Raw genomic sequence first — 19,953 nt, 5'->3', positions numbered from 1 at the left:
TTCACTTTATATGGTCATCCTAAATTAGGCAAAAAAAGATATTTAATTGATTGCAAAGATATAGCATACCTTCCAGAATGGTAAAAGCATAGAAATGTAATCTCAAGACTGGCAGAAATGTGTCTATCTAAAATAATTAGACAGCCAGGCTTTATGAATTCATGTGAATAGACAATAGCTATTACCCACACTGATCACTAAGGGGGACCATCTCCACAAAACCTTACAGAAGTATTTGTTTGCAAAACTTTATATTTATTTACAGAAGAAATGTGGTCATTAATCATTTGAGAAGCCCAAGGTTCAAATAATATCAGATCTTTGTTTACCCTTCTGAATTTTTATTAAGGCAACTTTATAAACTGCCTAGAGGTTCCTGCTTATGAAAGTAATTAGCAGCTGACACTGCATGTAAGGACAGTAAAGGATTTGAGATTACAATTTGTCATTATTTTGTATGGACAGTAAAGTAAAAGATACAGGTATTCCCATTAAACACTGGTTCAAAACCAACACAAAGAAAGGCAGAACAAAAAGGTCATCACATTATTATATCAAGCAAGCCACAAACAGAGTAAACTCCTCACTGAGTATAAATGAAACTAGCTCTACATACTCTGTCAGAAAAAACTAATCTGGTAGGCACACTTAAAAGGCAATCCAGCACTTCTGCTTAAACAGGATTGTGAAAATGCTTCCAGAAATTAGTTTTCTGGGATACAGCCTTTCAGAAATAAAATTGGAAGAATGGAAATTTCCACTGACTACATTACATGTTATATTTAAACAATCATTTCTCTAAAAGCCAAAACTGTTCTTTTTACTGCAAAAATTATAGAAGGTGGACAGACTGGATTCTTTACACTGAAGAATTTAGCATCTAAATACAGTCTAGCCTTTTGAGATGCATTCATTGGGTTTCATAATTCTTCAGAGTCTTTTTAACACATGCAGGTTGCAATAATAGCTGACAAAAGACAGGATATTCAAAGATAAAATTGTTGTCACCCTTTCACTCATAGCACTTTGCCCTCCCCCAAAGATACACTGAACTAAGGGCAGAGTCAATTTTAATGCTCAATTTCCTGTCCCTCTTTCAGTTAATACCAGCCATATGTTTTAATTACATAAAGCTTTTATCTGGCAATGGCAATAAATGGCTTTAATATCTGTATAGTTAGTAACATCCTTGCAGTTGTTAGGACAGATTAATTGCCATTTTCCCTGGTTTTTTCTTTGACTTTTGTACTAGGTCTTGAAGCATGATGCATTACAGGCTTGAAATGCAAAATCAAAAGTATTTTAAAGCCTTTGTTTTGAATTTTTAGCCTTCTTGAGACCAAAGGTATGAGAATGAGCTAAATATTTCATAGGGAATCAGTATATAAAGCCCAATGTGCTAATTTTTAAATGTGATGCACTGCTGTAATGTAGGAATAATACACATTTTTTATGTCTGTATGACACTTCAATTTGTAACTGCAGATAAAGGTACACAAGACCCTTGGCACATAGTCAGGGAAATATGGAAATGTACATAAGTCTTACTAAAGGTCTAGATGAAAACCTGATGGTTCTGTTCAAGTTTCATGCACAGACTGGAAGCTCATGGGCAGAAATAATGGTTGGGCTGTACAGGGCATTTCTGCCATGCCTAAATTTAATCGGGCGAGTCATTATAATTAACCAACCCTTTCTCAGGATCCAAGTGTGTTCCATGTAACTCACCATCTGCTGAAGTGAAGCACAATCCTATATAATCTATTCTGTCCAGATTTCTCAGGAATAGGATAACTGGGAGCAAAATTTCACATTTGCAAAAGCTGACTCAAAGTTCCCTTCTCTAATTCTGCCACACACTAGAACAGCATCAGTTTTTAAACTTGAATCGAATAAACAGAGGCCTCCAGCTTGTATTAGTCAAGAATGTGTTTTCAAGCCTTTTCTAGTAGGGCTGGAAGGCATTGCCTGCTTTAAGTTTGTTGATACAGACTGTTACTGTGCTATATATAAACTGTTGTGCACCCATGTTGCCTCCTCTGCACTGGACTCAGAGTTGTGATGACTACACTGACTTTGGTCTTATCAACTGTACCAACAGGACTTAAGAAGCAATATTAAATAAATACAAGTTATGCAAGAAGTTATACAGTGAAAGAAATTAATTGCATGCAAATGCCTGCTGATATTTCAGCAGATGACAAACCTTGTTCTGAAAGAAACATTTTCCTAGGAAGAGGAATTGTTTTCAACATACATGCACTTGTGAGATGTCCATAACTCTTCTTAAATACCAAGGTCCAAAATTGCTTTTGGTGCTCTGCTTCCACTAAAAATACACTAATGATCTTATACAGACCTGGCTCCAGAGTCTGAACCTCATGGCACTGTTTTGTTTTCCTCACTCTCTCTAAATGAGTTCGATATTTTTGCCTGAGTCTTTCTTAGACTGATACCATTTGAGCAACATCCTCATATGTAAGGACTGATGCTGTGGAAATGTATTGTTATCCAATTGCTGGTAGCACAAGGAACACCCCCAGGTCAGCAGCAGGCATAAGAAAACTGATTTCCTGCACAATCATAGTGGAAATTCCATATAATCTCTCCATTGGGGTGAAGTATTCTGCTATGACTTTCCAAGTGTAAACAGCAACATAAATGTGCTAGATGCATAAATACTGCCAACACTGGCAGAATTTTGTGTTCTGGCACAAATTATGCGTGAAACTTGCAATCAGTCTAACCACAGATCCATTCAGAAAGAAAATAAGGAAAAAAACAGATTCTAGAGAAATGATTGTGAGGTTGCTGCTGCTCCAGGATAATACAAATTTTGTGCAATGTAAATTTTTGGTGCAAATTCAAGATCACTTAGAAAAAACAACTATTTAAAAGAATAACCAGAATTCCTTGGTGGTTATTAGATTAAATAATCACTTATTTCTCTGAGGGCTTCTTTTATCCAGAGGTATATTTTAACTATTCAGTGAATTAAATTACACGAGGGGGTACTATCCTAGAAAGCTGATAGGCTTTTTTTTCATTTCAACAGGTTTAAACATAGTGAAATGCCATAATGTGTGCAGTGCTGCTTGCTGAAAGAGAATTAAACTGGGATGAAGCTGTAGGCACATCCTTAGAAACCTGTTATGTTACTGACTGAAGGACTCACAGCACTTCCTATATTTCTACCTGTGTGCAAATGACAAGTATTTTATTTAACTCTTTGGCTTGCTGCTTTAGATTTTGTTTTCCCCCTCAACACTTTCAGGATGAACCCTTCCCATATTGCCTTAAAATTTTAATCGAACCTCAACATGACAGAAATGAGTTAAAAATAGTTTTGGAAGGCAGAAGTGGGTTGACACTGATACACCTTTTAAAAATAAGGGCCTTAGGAAATGTTAATTTATAAAAACAAAAGGGAAGACTTTAATAAGCATGGGACTATTGGAAGGCTGTTGCCATGAGCCACATAGCTGCATTATAAAACCCATACAGATGGCAAATAGAGTGATATAACCTTTATGAGATTAAAGAGGCGCTGCTGTAGACACGTCAACATTATTTAAATGTTTTAAGAGCTTATCTTATTTTTCTCCTCCTAGCAAGGAAATGTTTTCCTTTGCTAGTGTTTATCTTCCAATATTTTATCAATATTTATGAAGCAAGACTGTTCTCTATGAACAATAACTTTTAGACAAATCAGTTACAAATTATAGCATCAGATCTTCCTAAGCAGCTTAAGATAATGTATTTTTTCAAGTACTGCATCACCTTGAGGGCTTCTCTGATTTTGTGTTTCAAAGCAACAGCTTATAGCTACTATGTATATACAGAAGGTCATTAATAATGGGGTTAAAGTATTTTCTTTACTGGGAGGAGAAATCCCATGTCAAGGGTTTAAAGCACAGACTTCTATGCCTGTGCCATGCCTGACCTACTGTATGGCACAAGCCACCTCTGTCTCTTTCTACCTGCTGCTGATTTCAATCAAAATCACCTTGGAGCAGAAACCATCTCTTTATGTGGATTTCTAGAGTGCCTAGAACAACGGGTTGATCTACTACTGAAATATCTACTGTGGAAATTATTTCTATACAGTTTAATTGCAAACAGCTGCCATGGCTTTTGGAATAATCGACTAGTTCAATAGATTTTTCCATATTTTCATTTCCCCTGAAAATATTTCATTAATATTCTAAAGTGGTTTGGTAGAGAGGGAATTAAAGAAACATAAAGTCCTACTCTCACCACCACTATTCATTTTTCAGTTGAATATTGGAACTGAAAAAACTTCTAACCCCTAAGAAACATTATGAAGAGATGCTGTCACACACTGGTCATCACATGATGAATAAATCTCCATCCCAACAATCAGCAGTGAGATTGTCCTCACAGTTCATCTGTGAGCTTGGTATTAGCTTGGTACTAGCACCAAGAGGCTAAGGTTACCTACTGCTGAGACAACAAGGGCGACACATCAGTTTGGGTGCAAGGCTGACTTCTCACAAAAGCCAGCAGCACAGAGGCCCTACCAGGGGTAGAAAGAGTTTTAAAACCCCTTGATCTATTTGGTAGGAATGATGGACACCACAGAGTGAACATGCACTTGCCCTGTGTTTTGAGCTCACAAAACTCAGCAGGGACAGCACCTCACACACAGCAGTGATGATGGCAGAGCAGTGTTTCTCAAACAGTCCTTCCCTCAAGGAAGGGAGAAAAGCCTCTCTTTGAATTCATGGCATTTCACCAGTATCCAGCTTTTTAGAGTGGAATAGAACTACGTCCTAGCAAAGGAAGCTTGATGGAATGGGTAAAAAAGTAAATTATTCATACTCCTTCAAACAAAACAATGGCTCAGACTACAAGAGACTTGAAACCTGAGCTACAGGACAGCTGCTCTGCGCTTTATCTGAAATTCATTAGCCTCCCCTTAGTTACCTTACCCTGCAGAGCCTGCAAGGCAGGAAGTCTGCTTTATCCAATAAAGAGTTGCTTAACCTCTCCTCCCTGGGAGGGAACACACAAGATCACTGCAGATGTGTCAATACACTCTGGGAATCCAGGGAGCCTGAAATCCTTCCACAGCTCACAGGCACAAACACCAGCAGAATTCAAGGCAAATCCTTTATTTTTCCTAACTATATCAGCAGGGTGAAGATGAATTCCTACTCCACCAAGAGGAATTTTCAAAACCATCTATTTTTTCTGTAGCAGGACGGCCATTCTGTATATTGATTAAACATCACCTGCTATGAGATGAAAAATTTACCCACCTGGCAGCAAATAATTTTTCCTGAGACAAGCAAGAACCTAAAGAGAAGGAGCACCAGAGCGAGCTGGCTACAGTGGAACACAATGTTGTTCTCAACTACTCCCAAAACACCTTGCACATTAATTCACAATTCCAGCATTATCCCAGACTCTAAGATGACAAAAAGGTACAGAACATACAACTTCTGTTTCTGGCCTTGAGCTACAAGCATTAAGTGCCACTTCCCCAGCAACATTAAATACTGCATGGAAAACTTTCAAAAATATTGTGTCAAATAAATATGCTTATTTAAGTCCAAGATAACAGAAAACTCCCTATTATATTTTTCATAGAAAAAAAAAGTGATATTATACTTATACAATATTATTAGTATTTTTCTGTCTTTCTTTTCTTACCTTGCTTATTTAATGAAGTTTTTAGCCTGAACACTGTGATTTACAATATTACAGCTTATAATACTACCTGAGGCTCAAAAAGATTGACAATATGCTTTCATTTTATCAATTATGCATGCACTTTTCCTGGAATAACATATGTACCAATAGGGTATATTTGGAGGAGGTTCTTGGCATCCTGGATACTTGCTATTAAGCAAGGGCTGAAAAATAAGTATTATTCAGTCTTACCAGAAATAGTTGGAGAGCCAAATTTCCCTCACAAGCCCATCCCCTGGGGCTTTTCTTCACACCATCAACCTCTTGCATAATCAGCATTTCTCTACACACAGAAGCTCCAGTGCAGAATATGGATTAGAAATCTGTAGTGTGGCATCAACAGTGGAAAGCTTTGCCACAGAATGATTTGATGCTGATCTCTAAGGTCACTTTCATGTCAAAGGTTGAAGATTTTTTAAATTTTTAAAAAATATTTGTGCGACAAAAGGCCTATTCAAGTTCATTTTCTGCCATTCATCTAGCTCTCCACATTCATGGCCAGCACTTTTCACCTCAGTATCTCATAGTTCTTGTTGGACTGGCTAATTAAAAACTGCACAGCATCCTAAAGAGTAGGTGTACACCAATATCACTCAAGCTTACAGACAAAATGGCAGAGCTAGAGAAAGGCTGAATTAAATTATTTGTCTGGTGTCTCACAACAAGAGGCAACCTCAGAATTTTAAAGTTTGGATCTGTATTTTCTTCACAAGAAAAATACTTGAATAGTATTTTGTCAAGTAAATGTTTTAGCCTCTACTCATAGCACAAGTTACAAAAACAGACAGTCAAATCTCCTTAGATGTTTGACAAGAGCTGTTAGTTATCTCTGTGATTGACTTTCACAGTCACAGTCAATATGTTCTCCCTGGTATTTTATATTTAAAATGCCTATGTAGTTACTTATGCAAGCTTTTTTCACAAAAAGACACCAACTAACACTTGTTTTTCCACAGCCTTACCTACATTTATGCCAGAGGGTCATGAGTTTAAAAAAAACCCGAAATTGTCAGGGAAAGTATTGAGAATGAATGATTAAATACATACAATGAAATATGGACTAATTCAGAATTAAATCCTCTATCTGTAATTTGAAATGAAGACTCTGATAGAGGGCAACTTAGAAATTAAATTTAGTGGGCAGTTCTGTGTGAATTTTAAGACTGTGAGGATCACTGACACCATATTTTTGAACATACTCACCACAGTACAATTTTATAATCTTTTTTGCTATTTAACTTTAGCAACAATGTGTTCACCACAGGGCTTACATTATTTCCCTGCCTACATGTACATTATTGCTGTGTATTTCTCTGCCTTTAGATGAAATAATTCTTAACTCTGTGTCCAGCTTCTACGAGTTATTGCTCACATAGCACAGGAATCATAAAAAGCGAAAAATATATCTGAACAGTGATATTGAACAGTATTTGAGGATTACAATCATCAATATCTAAGATCTAATGTGAGAATCTAACAGAGTTTATGCATAGGAATGGTGGGAGTGGACTAATTTTAGCCCTAAGCTAATGTTACTCTAGCCTCACTATAGGTAACAATTGTATAATTAATGTTATCTCTATCTTTACTTTGATATTAAGCATGTTGGTCTAACAAGTTTGCATTTTTATTTTGCTCTGATTGTTTGCCAGAGCTTTGCCAGAGAAATTGGCTTCCCATACAAAGATGCTTATTTATAGAAAAATTTCTTCTTGTTCAAAACCAAATTGGTTTTAACTCCCACTATAGAAGGCAGCCAAATATTACAAGATGACACATTCCCACTGGGTATGTGGATTTAGGAAAAAGCTAGGCAGCAAGCTAACAAAAAGCTAAGCCCTAAGACTTTCAGTTAAAACGTTCGATAAAGAGGATTGGGTTCAGCTACATCAAATCCTCTGTGCAAACACAAAAAACAGCTCCTGAAAAAAACCTTTTGAAACCTTGCCAACCATACTCCAGGAAACTCTAAATTTGTCAAGAACCATAAGAAAACAGGTTAAAATAACAGGTTAAAGATGCATGGCATCCCAATCTAACCTCAGACGTACAGGGTGTATTGGGGACTACGTGATGTACTCTAGCTGATGGACTGAGTTCAGGATTGGATTTAAGGGCTTTGCTGAATTGGGTCTGGAAGGTCCAGCAAAGAAAAAAGGATTTTTGGAAAAGTCAAGTGCTTTTATAGGAGCTTCTCCACCAACATTTATGTTTAAGGCAATCCTTAATGCATTTATCATCCCTGTATTTCATATAAGTTGTTGAGGTTTTCTTTCCCTCCCAAGTTTCCCAAGACAAGAAAATTTTACAAAAAAGCTTATTTTGGAAATTGTATTTCCCTTCCCAAAGATAAAATTTTCTTGCTATTTCTGCACCTACTGTATGAATGTGAGAGAACATTTGTCAACGGCAGTGGAGGAGATTGCAAGCGGCTGAGTGACCCTCTAAACGTGCCTTTGTTTTTTAGCTGAGCCATGTGAATTAGCCACATTCAAGCTCTGACCTAAGATGCAATTAGAAAGCAAACTTTGGTATCTAAGCCCCCCTGGAGAGGCAGCATATTTGAATTTCTGCTCACAACAGGGCAGGATCATTTCACAAGAGCCAAAGGTGTGACTTTTCAGGCAGCAGTAACTAGGTCATTTACAGCCATCTGTTCCTAGCCTCAGCCTCCTTGCGGTCATCACCAAAGCTCTGTGCTAATTAATTTTCACCTGCTAATCAGTGCAGACAGCTCTGAAACTAACAAATCATCCAGTTTCAGCCAACAGCTTCTGGATTCCTGTGGGTGGTATTTCCATGAGACTTCATTACCAATAAAGGTAAAGCGTTTTCTTTGAAAGAAGAGCCCCTCTAAGGCCTCTGACCTGCTCTGTGTGGAGCAGTGCTCTGGAACAATGAGGTGGCTTCATCTGATTGTTCAGAACAGGTGTGACCTGTTCTTTGCCTCCAAATCTTCAAGCAAGCACTTAAGCACCTTCTTAATATTGTGTCTGAGGAGTTAGGTACATAAATGCTTGGAGATACATACAGACTTAAAAGACCTGATTGACGTGTCATGGGAGGTCTGTGAGGAAGCAGAGAACTGGATCATGGTTTTCTAGGTCTTAGGCAAGCACTCCAAACACCGCAACATCCTTCCACTGCCGTGTGGCTTCAAACAGGGCAAGCAGCTTATTGCAGTGCCCTTGAAACTCCATTTGAATGGTGAGAAGATTAATCCACAGCTCCAAACCAGAATTGGATTGTATTTCATTTGCTCTGAAGACTGATAAAGCAAACCCCATAACAGTATGTGTTTTTCAAATCTCCGAGCTCTATCCAATGGCACAACTTACACTGAGCTCTGAGGGGTTTTTGTGAACATGTTTTCCTTGTATATAATCATGATTCCTTAAGTTAAAAAAATATTCACATTCTTCAAATTAGTTGTTTTAGTTCCATGGAATGAACTTGCTTTTAAAAACAAACATTTGCATTATTGCAATAGTGCTACTGTCATTTAGTAGGTAAATACAGAGTCCAACAGGAACAAATCATGTAGGTAAATACTGAAAGAAAAAAAATGTCTTTATATCCATGAAACCTGTTCAATGAAAAATGAATGGTAAGAGATTATGATCTAGTTTCTATACTGCTGCTTGTGATTCTATATCACAGTACCTCAGCTGGGACTCAGAAAAGTATGGTTTTAAGACGTGAACAGTGCACAGTATTCATGAATAGACCACATGAAATAAGATAAAAATAACATCTCATAGAAACGATTATGCTCTCTCATGAGCATGTAACAGCTTTGAATGGAAGTTAACAAAGTAGGATGGCTCCTAAGCTGTAGCAAAGACAATTTCTCCCTGAATTCTTCACACACAGTATTGTCACAGAGACTGGAGAGAGCTGTCAGTTCACCTGGACTCAGACACGGCCAATCAATAAGATATTTGCAATCCTATCAGCAGGGATTAAACAGAATTCTAAGGGATATATTCTGTAATCCCTGCTTTTCAAGATGCATGACAACTATATAATACAACAGAAGTAAAGGAGATGGAAAATTACATCCTTAGAGGCTCATATGGCTTTTTGTTAGAGAGCTGGTGCATCACATTGTCAGGCTTGCAGCTGATGCTCCAAGAGTGCAGCCAGGCATCTCCTTGCAGCTGGTTCAGGACTGGGGTCTAAAGGCCATGGTGCCATGCAGGTAAGGAATGAAAATACACTATGCCCAGGATCCAAGTGTGGTGTAGTTCAAAACCAGGATCCCAATTCAAATCAAAGTGCCTCATCTTAACAAAAAACAAAGGTTAAAAATACCTTTTTTTGTTTTGGCACACAATTTTTTTGCACAGCTGGGGCCAACTGGAAAGAGTAAGCATACCCATGGACACTTGTGTGATAGGAATCGCACGTGTGAAGAGGAAGAAGGAGCAGAACAGTTAGCACTGGGACTCTGGCTCAGATGTAGACCTGCAGCTCTGCAGTGTGTATCAGACCCCAGGCACCAAAGCCTTACTCCTCCAGTTTTCCCTTTTCTCCTGGCAACGTGCTGCAACTCAAGCACTGCGCATGACCTTGCCTAAGCCTGGATTAAAACACACGTGGGAGAGAGGGGGCAGGGGCAGGTCACCCACAACTCTTAACTTGGGCTTTGGTTCCAGCAGCTTTTCAGTTTGTGTTTCAAGGCACAGGTTGGGTTTTCCACAGATAAATCTGCATTGCAGAGAGGGCCAGCAGCACGTGCAGGAGCACGAAGGGTGATGAGCACCAGCATGGCTCTCCCCCACTTCTGCATGAGAAGCAGACCACTGACAGCAGAGCAAGACTCAACATTCTGCAGAAGCTGGTTGTCAGCCTCACATTCTCTTCTTTCTCGACATGCAACTTTGGATTTTAAGCTTTTTTTGTGTGCGCTATGAGACATGCATAAATAAAAATGAGTGGTACCAGGTAATTATCACAGCAGTTGTGATATCCTTACATAGCACCTCAACAAATCAAGGGAAGATTTTGCCTTTTGGAGACAGAACATGAAGTGAGGGATAAGAAAATTGCCTATATAATGCTGCCACAGGGATGCCTCTCAAATCATTTTATCAGCAAAAAAGGGAAGCCATGTCTGCTGGTACCAGCTAAAGATCACGTTCTAATTTTAGCAGTTGCAGTTAACTCATTCCCAATGGAGTTGCACTTACCGTGAGAAGGTTTCTAACTGCTTCAGCACTGAAAGGAAACAAGCATTGAGTCATTCAACTGCAGATCTATATGCAAATATGCTTTTTGGCCCATGAAGGGAAAGCACATAGAATCCGCTGCTATAGCGCAGGCAGCCAAACATTTCCACACATTTCTTATAATGCAAATGCTGAAAAAAAAATTAATTCATTTACCAGCCAGTGTTTTAGCTGTCCCTACACAAGTGTGATCATTGGCATGCACATGCACTCTGTTAGGGACAGAGCGTGTGTATAGGAAATAGAGGCACACTGCATACCTAGAATTGGTGAGAAAAGTTTTTGTCAACCGATATATTCCCCTTGACATTGAATGGTTCAACAGTAATATTATTAATTTGACTCAAAGGTTATGTTTATATCATATATAACTCAAGATCTATTAAGCCAATATATTACAATTTACTCAGGTTCTGAAGACCATAATGACCATTTTTTTTCAATTACTAACTCCCAGAACAGCAATTCTGTATAAAGAATTTACTTCCTCACAATGTGGTAATTTTCTCTGTTGAGCTCTATTGGGCCTACAATAGAACGCACATCACCCAAAAGACTTCCTTATAGCAAAGCTGATTTTGTACAAAGAAATGTACAAAAAATGCTTTATAATTAAGAGACTTCTGGCTTATCCTAAAGCATGCACATAGTACTAGGAGAATGCCAGCAACTAATATCTAAGGATATTTTAAAAAAGTAAGGACACTCTTCTGGTGAGCAGTGATAAACATGAGGCTCTTTAAAGAGTGATTTTTTTCAATGAATAGTGTAAACAGATTTGCACTTCAGAATAAAATCTTGAGGAAGTAATTTCACAGTAGGGAGAGAAGTTCTTTTTCATTTGAAAAGAATACAAATAAAGAAAAATACAAAAATATTAAATCCAGTAAAGGTCAATAAAATGACGATGTAATGTCAAAAGGCAAGTGTTCTCAAACTGCCATGTGGTTTTCTGCCTAGATTAATCCCTGCCTGTGTCTGATCAGGGGCAGGGAAATCCCATGGGAGCTGGTCTCACACAGGCATCAGGGAGGGTTTGGAATGAAGAGTGCAGGTTGTCACTAGAGATGAAACAGCAGAACCGGGGGCCTCTGTATTCATTGACAAAATTCACAGAGCATGCTGACAGTATTCAGAAGGACATCCACATACAGACATAACAAAACTCATGAGGGTGATCCCTTCAAGGCTCTAGCATGCAGACAGATGGAAAAACTCTGTCAGTCCCCCAGAGTGGCCATGGGCTGTAAGGACTGGGGCTCAGCACCGTGTTAGTGTGCAGCCAGCTCTGCAGAGGCATTGGGCTGGGAAAGAGGGAAACACAAATGGGAGTTCTGCTGCCATTTCTCCCCAGATGTGCAGAAACTGATAAACAATGGGGGAGGAAATAGCTTCCAAATAGTTACAGCTTAAAAACAAAGCTGAAATGTATGAGGATGTGCATTACAACTGATAGAAAATACATTCCTGTTCCACTCATAAAGACAGATTAGCACCCAAAAATAACTTCAACTTCAGATGTAAACTCCAGTCCTTGTGTTTCCATAATACATAAGCTCACACTAATTTTTAAGAACACCTGCAGGCATTGTTGAACTGTGGCCTGAGGGTAAGAGAGAAGGCACTGCCCTAAAATTCTAGGGTAACTCCAAGGGTTACCATGGAAAGCTTAGATGATATATAATTTCCATAGTTATTTTCACTGCTCTTAATATTTCACATCCATGGCTACAAATATCTCAAATATGCGAGCAGTTAGATGCAAAAGAGTTAGCTTTACTGCTGCTTTAATTCAGAGAGGAAAGGGTGATTATTAAAATTAATAGTAATAAAATTTCTTCTAAAATGGAGTGATAAATAAATATGTAATAAATAGATATTTCTAAATAGATAAATAGATAATATATATTTACCTTAGATAGATATTTATAGATAATAATGTTATTATAATAATAATGTTTATAGATAACAATAGATATTTATCTTATCTACTGATAAATAATAAAATTGAGAATTCTCAATTCTCAACCCAATGTGCATCTTGGGTTTGATTAGCATGGTCATCTCTTCCCATTACAATTATATTGCATTCAACTTGGCTTTTCAACTTTGTCCTGGTAGTGCTGGGCTGTTATCTCTTGTCACAGGAGAGGCTGCCTGGCAGGGACTGGTGTCTGTCTCCAGCTGCCCTCAAAGAACATTTAATTGTTCTCTTGGACATTGGGGCACTCCTAGCAGCAGAACCAGACAGGGCTTTCCACTTGGAGCTCTAAAGGCTGGAGACTTTCAGAGCCCAGAGGAGAACAAGCTAGCCCAGCTCGAAATAATCTTAGAGTAAAGGTGAAAGGAATCAAAAGAAAAAAATTATAAAGGAGGCACATTGAGGGAAGGAGTCAATGGAGATGGTATGAAAAGTGCCAAAAAAACAAAAGAAAGTGCCAAAAAACAAAAGAAAAAAAATGGACAACCTCTGTGAAAGACAAGGAACAGATCTCATGTGAAATAGAGTTTCAAAGGATAAAAAGCATTCCCTGCTGTGCTGCTCCTGCACCTGCCAGAGTGATGCAACAGTACATGTTCAGGCACCTCCTTGTTGAGGAGTGTCAGTGAGGTCCAACTTCCCTGTGTTCCCCATACCAGGAGGTTTCAAGTGTTACTTTAAGCTGTTCATTATTTGGAGAAGAGGAGCAGGCACCGACCCCTGAGGACTAGGATCCTTTTTTGTGCCTCAGCCTGGCTGCAGAGCCAGAAACAGCTCTGCTTTCTCCCTGGTCTGGGTATGGGGTCTGCAGCCCTGGGAGTGGGGAGGGGGATTTCCTAGGATGAGAACAAGCAGAGCTATCACAGATGAGTGATTTGCAAAGCCAGGACTCATCCCACTACACTTCAACCACCTGCAATTTAAATATCTAGTCCAGGTAAGTTGTCTGGGCTGCGTCCCAGATCAGTGGAGAGATCACTGCCCATGTAAGACTCTTCTCATCCTTTGACAGGCACTTGTCTATAAGACTGGGAAAAAATTAAATTGAAAATTCTAAAACTTCAAAAGGTAATCAGTCTCAGTTTCAGGATCCAATTGCTAGGGATTAGTCTGATATTACTAAAGTCTTTGTATCAAACAACTCAAAAGGCCATCTGGCCTGAAATCAGAAGCCTAAGAGCTCATTAGCTCAGCAGCCTCTTACCACTCTCTCTGAATTGTTGCATTCCTCATAAAAAAAAACAAAAAGTGCCATAATGAATTATGTTGAAATAACCACCAGATTATCATGTGCTAGTATGTTAACTTTCCTAGCTGAATTGCCATTAATGGGATTAAATGTGCACATTTTCCATGTTTATATTTGCATATGTTCTTTCTCTTCTCTCTTCATATTAGTTACATTTTTCTTCAACTACCAGATTTTCTAGGCTTGTGAAATAATCACAGAAGTGAGGAACAGTCTGATGTTACTTGCTGTAATTAAGCAAGATATTAAAGATTTTTAAATAACAGGCCCTTAAAAAAAAAAAACAAACAAACAACAACAACAACAACAGACTGTAACTTCTTGTCTTAGTCTGAATTAAATCAAGGAAGGGCCAGACAGGGGAAGACAAGAACAGAATAGAGGAACCTCCAGAAAAATACTGACTCTTCCATGATATCAATCACTTTTGGGGAAAGCAAAAGCTTGTTAAATTTTACCAATTAATCTGTAAATGAAAGGTTGAAGGAGATTATCATCTCAGTTTCTTTTAAAGGAAATCAACTTCTAGCCTGGAAAAGATGCTATGAGCTGTATATTTCTCTGCTGTACATTATTTTTCAAGTTCTGAAAATTCCAGAGGATAACCTACACTGTAGATGCATTTATATTTTGCTGGATGGTCAGAGGTGCCCTAAACCTCATTGTATACGAACTAAAATAAATGAAATTTAAAAGTTCTAATCTTTGCCACAGAGAAGTAGCACTAAGTGTTATTAATGAAATGCTGATAATATTAGTAGATAGAAGATGCAAAGTTTGGCATGTGCCAAGCATGGCTCTTTGCTGTAATGCAACCTCAGATAATAATGTCAAAAACTGTTGTTGAAATAGTGGATCAGTAACATGTATGCAGTGAAGCCTCATTCCCTGCTAAGATTTCATTTTTTCTTACCTGGTCTCTTCTGTAGCTATAAAGAAACCATCATCTGAAGCATCAAGCCAATTTTGTCTCTGTCTCTTGATCACTGGAATGGTGCTTGTCTTAATGGCACTTGCACTGGCTTGCAAGGCCTTCCCATTAGTCATATGGATGTGGGGAGCAGCATGCTGAAATCATAATAAAAGGGAAAGGTGTTTGTCTGAGAATGAGCATAATTCCATTAACGAATTCTGCTGCAAACAGCAGCCTACATACATCTCAAAACCCAGCTCATCTGCCTCAATCAGCACCTGGGGGCAAGATAACAACCAACCTGTGCCCATTGACATGTTTTATGCATAGGTTTTAAAGCTGTTTAAAAACTGAATTAACTATTGCTAATGCCATTTTATAAAAAAAGATATTGAGGCATGAGTCAATGCTATGAACTAAGCAATTCAGAAACAGAAACCCATTGATTTTAGGAGAGAATTAACATTTTCTGAGCAAGAAAACTTAAGTCCCAAGCAATGAGACATAAGACCCATTTTTTCATCCAACTATGGCATTAAACTAATTTCAAAAAATGCATACTTCTCACTTTGCAGGTCCTTACTCTGCCTGTTTTTGTTTTTAAATAGAAATCACTGAATAAGTGGTTTGGTCCTGCCGTTAACCTGAACAGAAGCAGGAAAATGAAGGGTTATATCACCATGTTGATGCCATGGTTCTTTGGTTTACTCACTGGTCTTTATCTAGTTAGAGCTACCTGCAATACATCTGCATTCATTTCACAGCTGATAACATCAAACTGAAAATGATGCATTGATTTTTCACTCAACCTTTACCCGGAGTAATTGTGCAATGAGAGCAAGTACTCAGATCTAACAAGAGAAGCTGCCTTCTTACACATGAGGAGAGAGTGAAAATGTTTTCTGTATCATCTGTAGCTAATGTTTTGGAAGAATACACCATGACGAAAACGTTAATCTTGGAAATCTTAATCTTGTTTCCCACATAATCAATTAGCAGCAGGACTAACAACAATCGGACAGAACCAGTTACGAGAGAAGACATTATACAAAGATGAAAATTTGCTTGCTTTATCTCACATGGATTCAACATCATGTTTTCTTAGGAAGAAGTACTATTTTCTTGGTGAAATAACACCGGTATTCTACATTACTGATAGCATTTTTGTAACATTCCTCAAATGCACCCAGTGCTGCACATCCGTGGGAGTAGCCCCAATTAGGGGATCAGCACTACAGTCATGAGTAAGGAAGGGACTGGTAGCACCCACAAAACCAGCAGAACAGAGCACAGAACTGATCTCTTAAATCATGTCATAAAAACATAAAATAGCCAGAAAATATAAACAAGTAGGACAAATTTTATGCATTGGACAGAAAATTTCCATCTATCCATTAAGCTGCTGTGAGTAACTGAGCCATCTCCTCTGTGATTCCTTAGATCTGATGTAACAAAACCAAACAAGAAGAGGAGAAACAAGACATCATATTTGAGTGAGTCACATATAAATCTTTCTTAGAGCTAAACTGTTTTCCTTTGTCTTAAAAACAAAGAGGATTTAGAGTGAATTTAATTGTTGCACATAGGATCATTAATCTATCTTTGTAGCCCTTTAAAAATATTTACTTTTTTTCAATCAGTGTCTAGACTGCAGTTTAGCTTTCACATATTTTTTCACATTGGCTCTGATGGGGAAAAATACCTAAAAGATATGCTGCTAGAAGTAATTCAGATGTTATTTAGAATAAATTCAGGATAAAGTACATAGGTGGTATGAAGTTAGAAATTCATGAAAGTTTTCAACTGCTGATCTCTTCTTGTACACAGTGGGTGGTGCTCAAAAAGAGAGTAAGGAGTCATGCATGGAAAACATTGCCACACATCAGATTTCCCATTCAATATTTGTATCTGGCAATTTCCTGTGCCATGTACTACAGAGGAGCATTCAAGGGCTCCAATGGTATATTTTTGTTGTGCTTCCCTACTCAATAATGGGTTTAAGGTATTCATGTAATGATTCAGCTCTTTTCCCAGGCTCCTTTCTAGTACACTATTGAATGTTTCCTTTAGTCAAGATAAGAAGTGCAGGCAAAAAACATTCAGAAAATGTACAAGGTACAAAAAGTGTCTTTCCTGTGGCATAAACTCTGAAAAACAGTAAAGCCTGATGGAAAAAGTACTTGTCTTTTCACAACACTTTCTCCCCTGGCAGAGCCAGATATTTCAACTAATTCTGAACTTCTGTTTTTTCTACTTTTATTAGCCCCTAACCCTCACTCCAGGCAAGAGATAACATTATAGAAAATGACACAAGGCTTACAATATCATCTAATTTCTATTGCATCAAATTGGTTAGAATTTTCTCTTTTATTTCCTTTCTACCCCAGCCCTTTCAAGCTACTTGAAGAAATTAATTACATTTCACAGAAGGACAAGAGAAAATAAGACCATTGTTCTCCAGTCTGTGCTAGGGACCACATTAATTTCAAGTTAATAAAAACAATTGAAGCTCTTGACGAGGAAATCAGTTCATTAGTTCCTCTCAAAAAATATATTCACCGATGCATATGAAAATAAGCATTCAAAATGCCACTGTCACACTAATATCAGCACCAAGAGCAAAATGAACTTTCATACAAAGTAGTCATTAAATGCTTTTTTTTTTATGATGATGATGAACTCAAATTTTCCCTCCTAGAACACAGTTATGCCAGGAAGGTTATGAAAGCCTCAAGAAGACTCCCTGTGCTACCACAGAAGTCCTTCTCATTTAAAACTCTTCTTGCAAAAAGCTTCAGTAATTTCCTCACAACACCACCGTGTGCAATCAGTTCCTCTGCTTTGGTTTTGACTCTGTACATCACTAATGAGCTGTGCTCTGAGTTTGCAACACAGCCCCTGGTGTTAAGGGTCTGCATGGCAGGGCCACATCTCAGCAGCACCTGAGCAGCAGGAGTTTGCATTGTGGACAAATCTTCCTCTGTGATGAGTGACTCCTTTCTCCCAAGTTCTTCACCTCAGTCCGAGCACATTCACTGAGATTTCTTGTTCCTCTGTGACAAAACTGTTCCATGCTCAAAAGACATCAGGAGAAAAAACTTTGAGTGTACTTGGAAGAAAAACCTCTGAAAACAAAGGGAGCTCTGATTCAAGCAAACTTACATCCCTTAGAGAACACAAATATTTAAGTGATCAAGGGGTTATCTCTGGGAAGAGTCTCACCTGTCAAACAGGTGGTGTCCAAGCTGCAGAGTGAATGCACCCTCGGAGACCAAAGGCAATCCTTCCAAGGTCTTCAACAAGGAGAACTTTACATAAAGACTGGTTGTTGTGCAGCTTCACCTGCCCCTTGCTGATTTCTCTGCTGCTTGCAAAGTGCTGCTTATCAAAACTCACCTGGCAGGGGCATGAATTTCCCATCTGCATTCATTTCACAGTGGACAACTGAGACACCTCCAACTTCCAAGGAACACAGGTGATCCCTTCACAAAGCAGCTACATGTCTTTGTCCCTGTCAAATCTTCTGGGAGGAGCAGCAGCGAGTTACAATTGCAAATCAGGTCTTTCAAAACAAGGTACACCTGGCATAAGGCTTTGCTGTGGCAGGGAAATCAAGGAAATCACTGTATAGGATCACCGTACACATGATATCTTCTCTAGTGGCAGCTATGAGCCCAATGAAGTCTGGATACCATCCCAAAAGCACCTTAAATTAAATTGGCAACTCAATATAGCATTTTTATTATCAAGAGTACATCTCCTGTCCTCATTGGCTCCAAGAGAAGCACAAGGACACTGAGATGCATGTAAGATGCACTGAGATGCACTGTAAGACAAGAGAGGAATCCTGTACAAATTCAGAAATGGGACCCAGATCCTAAATTCCAGCTAAGGTTCTGCCTATAAGTTGCCCAGTTTGCACTGCTGTATAATTGGTCAAACATTTATTCATTAAGAGCCACTAAAAATTCTGAAAAGAAACTCAGGTCTGAAAGGACATTCATCTTTGAAATAAAATCCATAACACTCACAGTAATTAAAAGTGTAAAAATTAACAGTGAACACTTGTACTATGGCTGAAGAAATGTTTAATCGGATTAACGTAAATTCCTAAGTGGATTTCAATTTAGGATTTCTTATGTTTTCCTCCACTGTTTCTAGAAGGAAAAGATTCCTTTTGCCTTAAATTAACAGTTTTAGGGTTTTTCAGTTGTATCTTTAAACAAAACAAAAAAAAATCAATTGAAAGCAGAGCAAAAGAAGCTCTCTACAAGGAGAAAGAAATCACTAGAATAAATCAGCTATGCTCAGATGACTGGCAATAACCCATATTAGTTGGTTCCATATATTTTGCATTGACCTAATTATACAACACGTCATTTAAAACAAGTTTAGAATTACCTTAAGTTTAAATCAGGTATTGATTCTCTTTTGCCACACCTGAGGTATTCCTATTTCCAAAGGGATTAGCATTATACCTTTAATAAGCATCAAGGCTTGGGGCTGGTTTACTTATTCATAGAAATGTGAGATGAATGCAAAAATTAATACCCAAAATCTCTATACAGCATGAAGTTGCAAATGTTGATAATAGCATGCAGGTTCACAACCACTTTGGGTATAGAATTTCATTTAAAAACCCAATGGCTATTAAAAATGAAAGATGTTCAAACAACAGATCATGTACAAGAAAATAACCAAGTACTCAACACAAGTATAACTTTGGAACTTCTGGATTTGCTACCAAACTTTTCACAAACACCTACAATAGTTGTAATGCTGAAAATTTTGTGTTTTGTGTGAAAATGCTGAAAATGTAATGCTGCAATCACTTTTCTGTGCAAGGGAAACAAACCCACCAAAA

The 19,953-nt window shown here is 38.1% G+C and overlaps 1 protein-coding gene across 2 annotated transcripts in view; it reads right to left on the bottom strand.

Annotated features, from left to right (window-relative positions):
* MTA3 (metastasis associated 1 family member 3) overlaps positions 1-19,953 on the bottom strand; it is a 140,185-nt gene that overhangs the window by 5,623 nt on the left and 114,609 nt on the right. The window contains exons 18-19 of one of the 2 annotated variants that reach the window (XM_031059739.1): positions 15,090-15,244; positions 10,908-10,935 (exon numbers count right to left, since the gene is read on the bottom strand). In XM_031059739.1, coding sequence (XP_030915599.1) covers positions 10,908-10,935; positions 15,090-15,244 — 183 coding nt within the window. The remainder of the gene's footprint in view (positions 1-10,907; positions 10,936-15,089; positions 15,245-19,953) is intronic. The other variant, XM_014308016.2, reaches the window with a different exon arrangement.

Source organism: Geospiza fortis, unplaced genomic scaffold, assembly GCF_000277835.1.
Source record: "Geospiza fortis unplaced genomic scaffold, GeoFor_1.0 scaffold41, whole genome shotgun sequence".
Taxonomy (NCBI): Eukaryota; Metazoa; Chordata; class Aves; order Passeriformes; family Thraupidae; genus Geospiza; species Geospiza fortis.
Note: the sequence above shows the minus strand (reverse complement) of the source record. Positions and strands in the feature narration are given on the sequence as shown.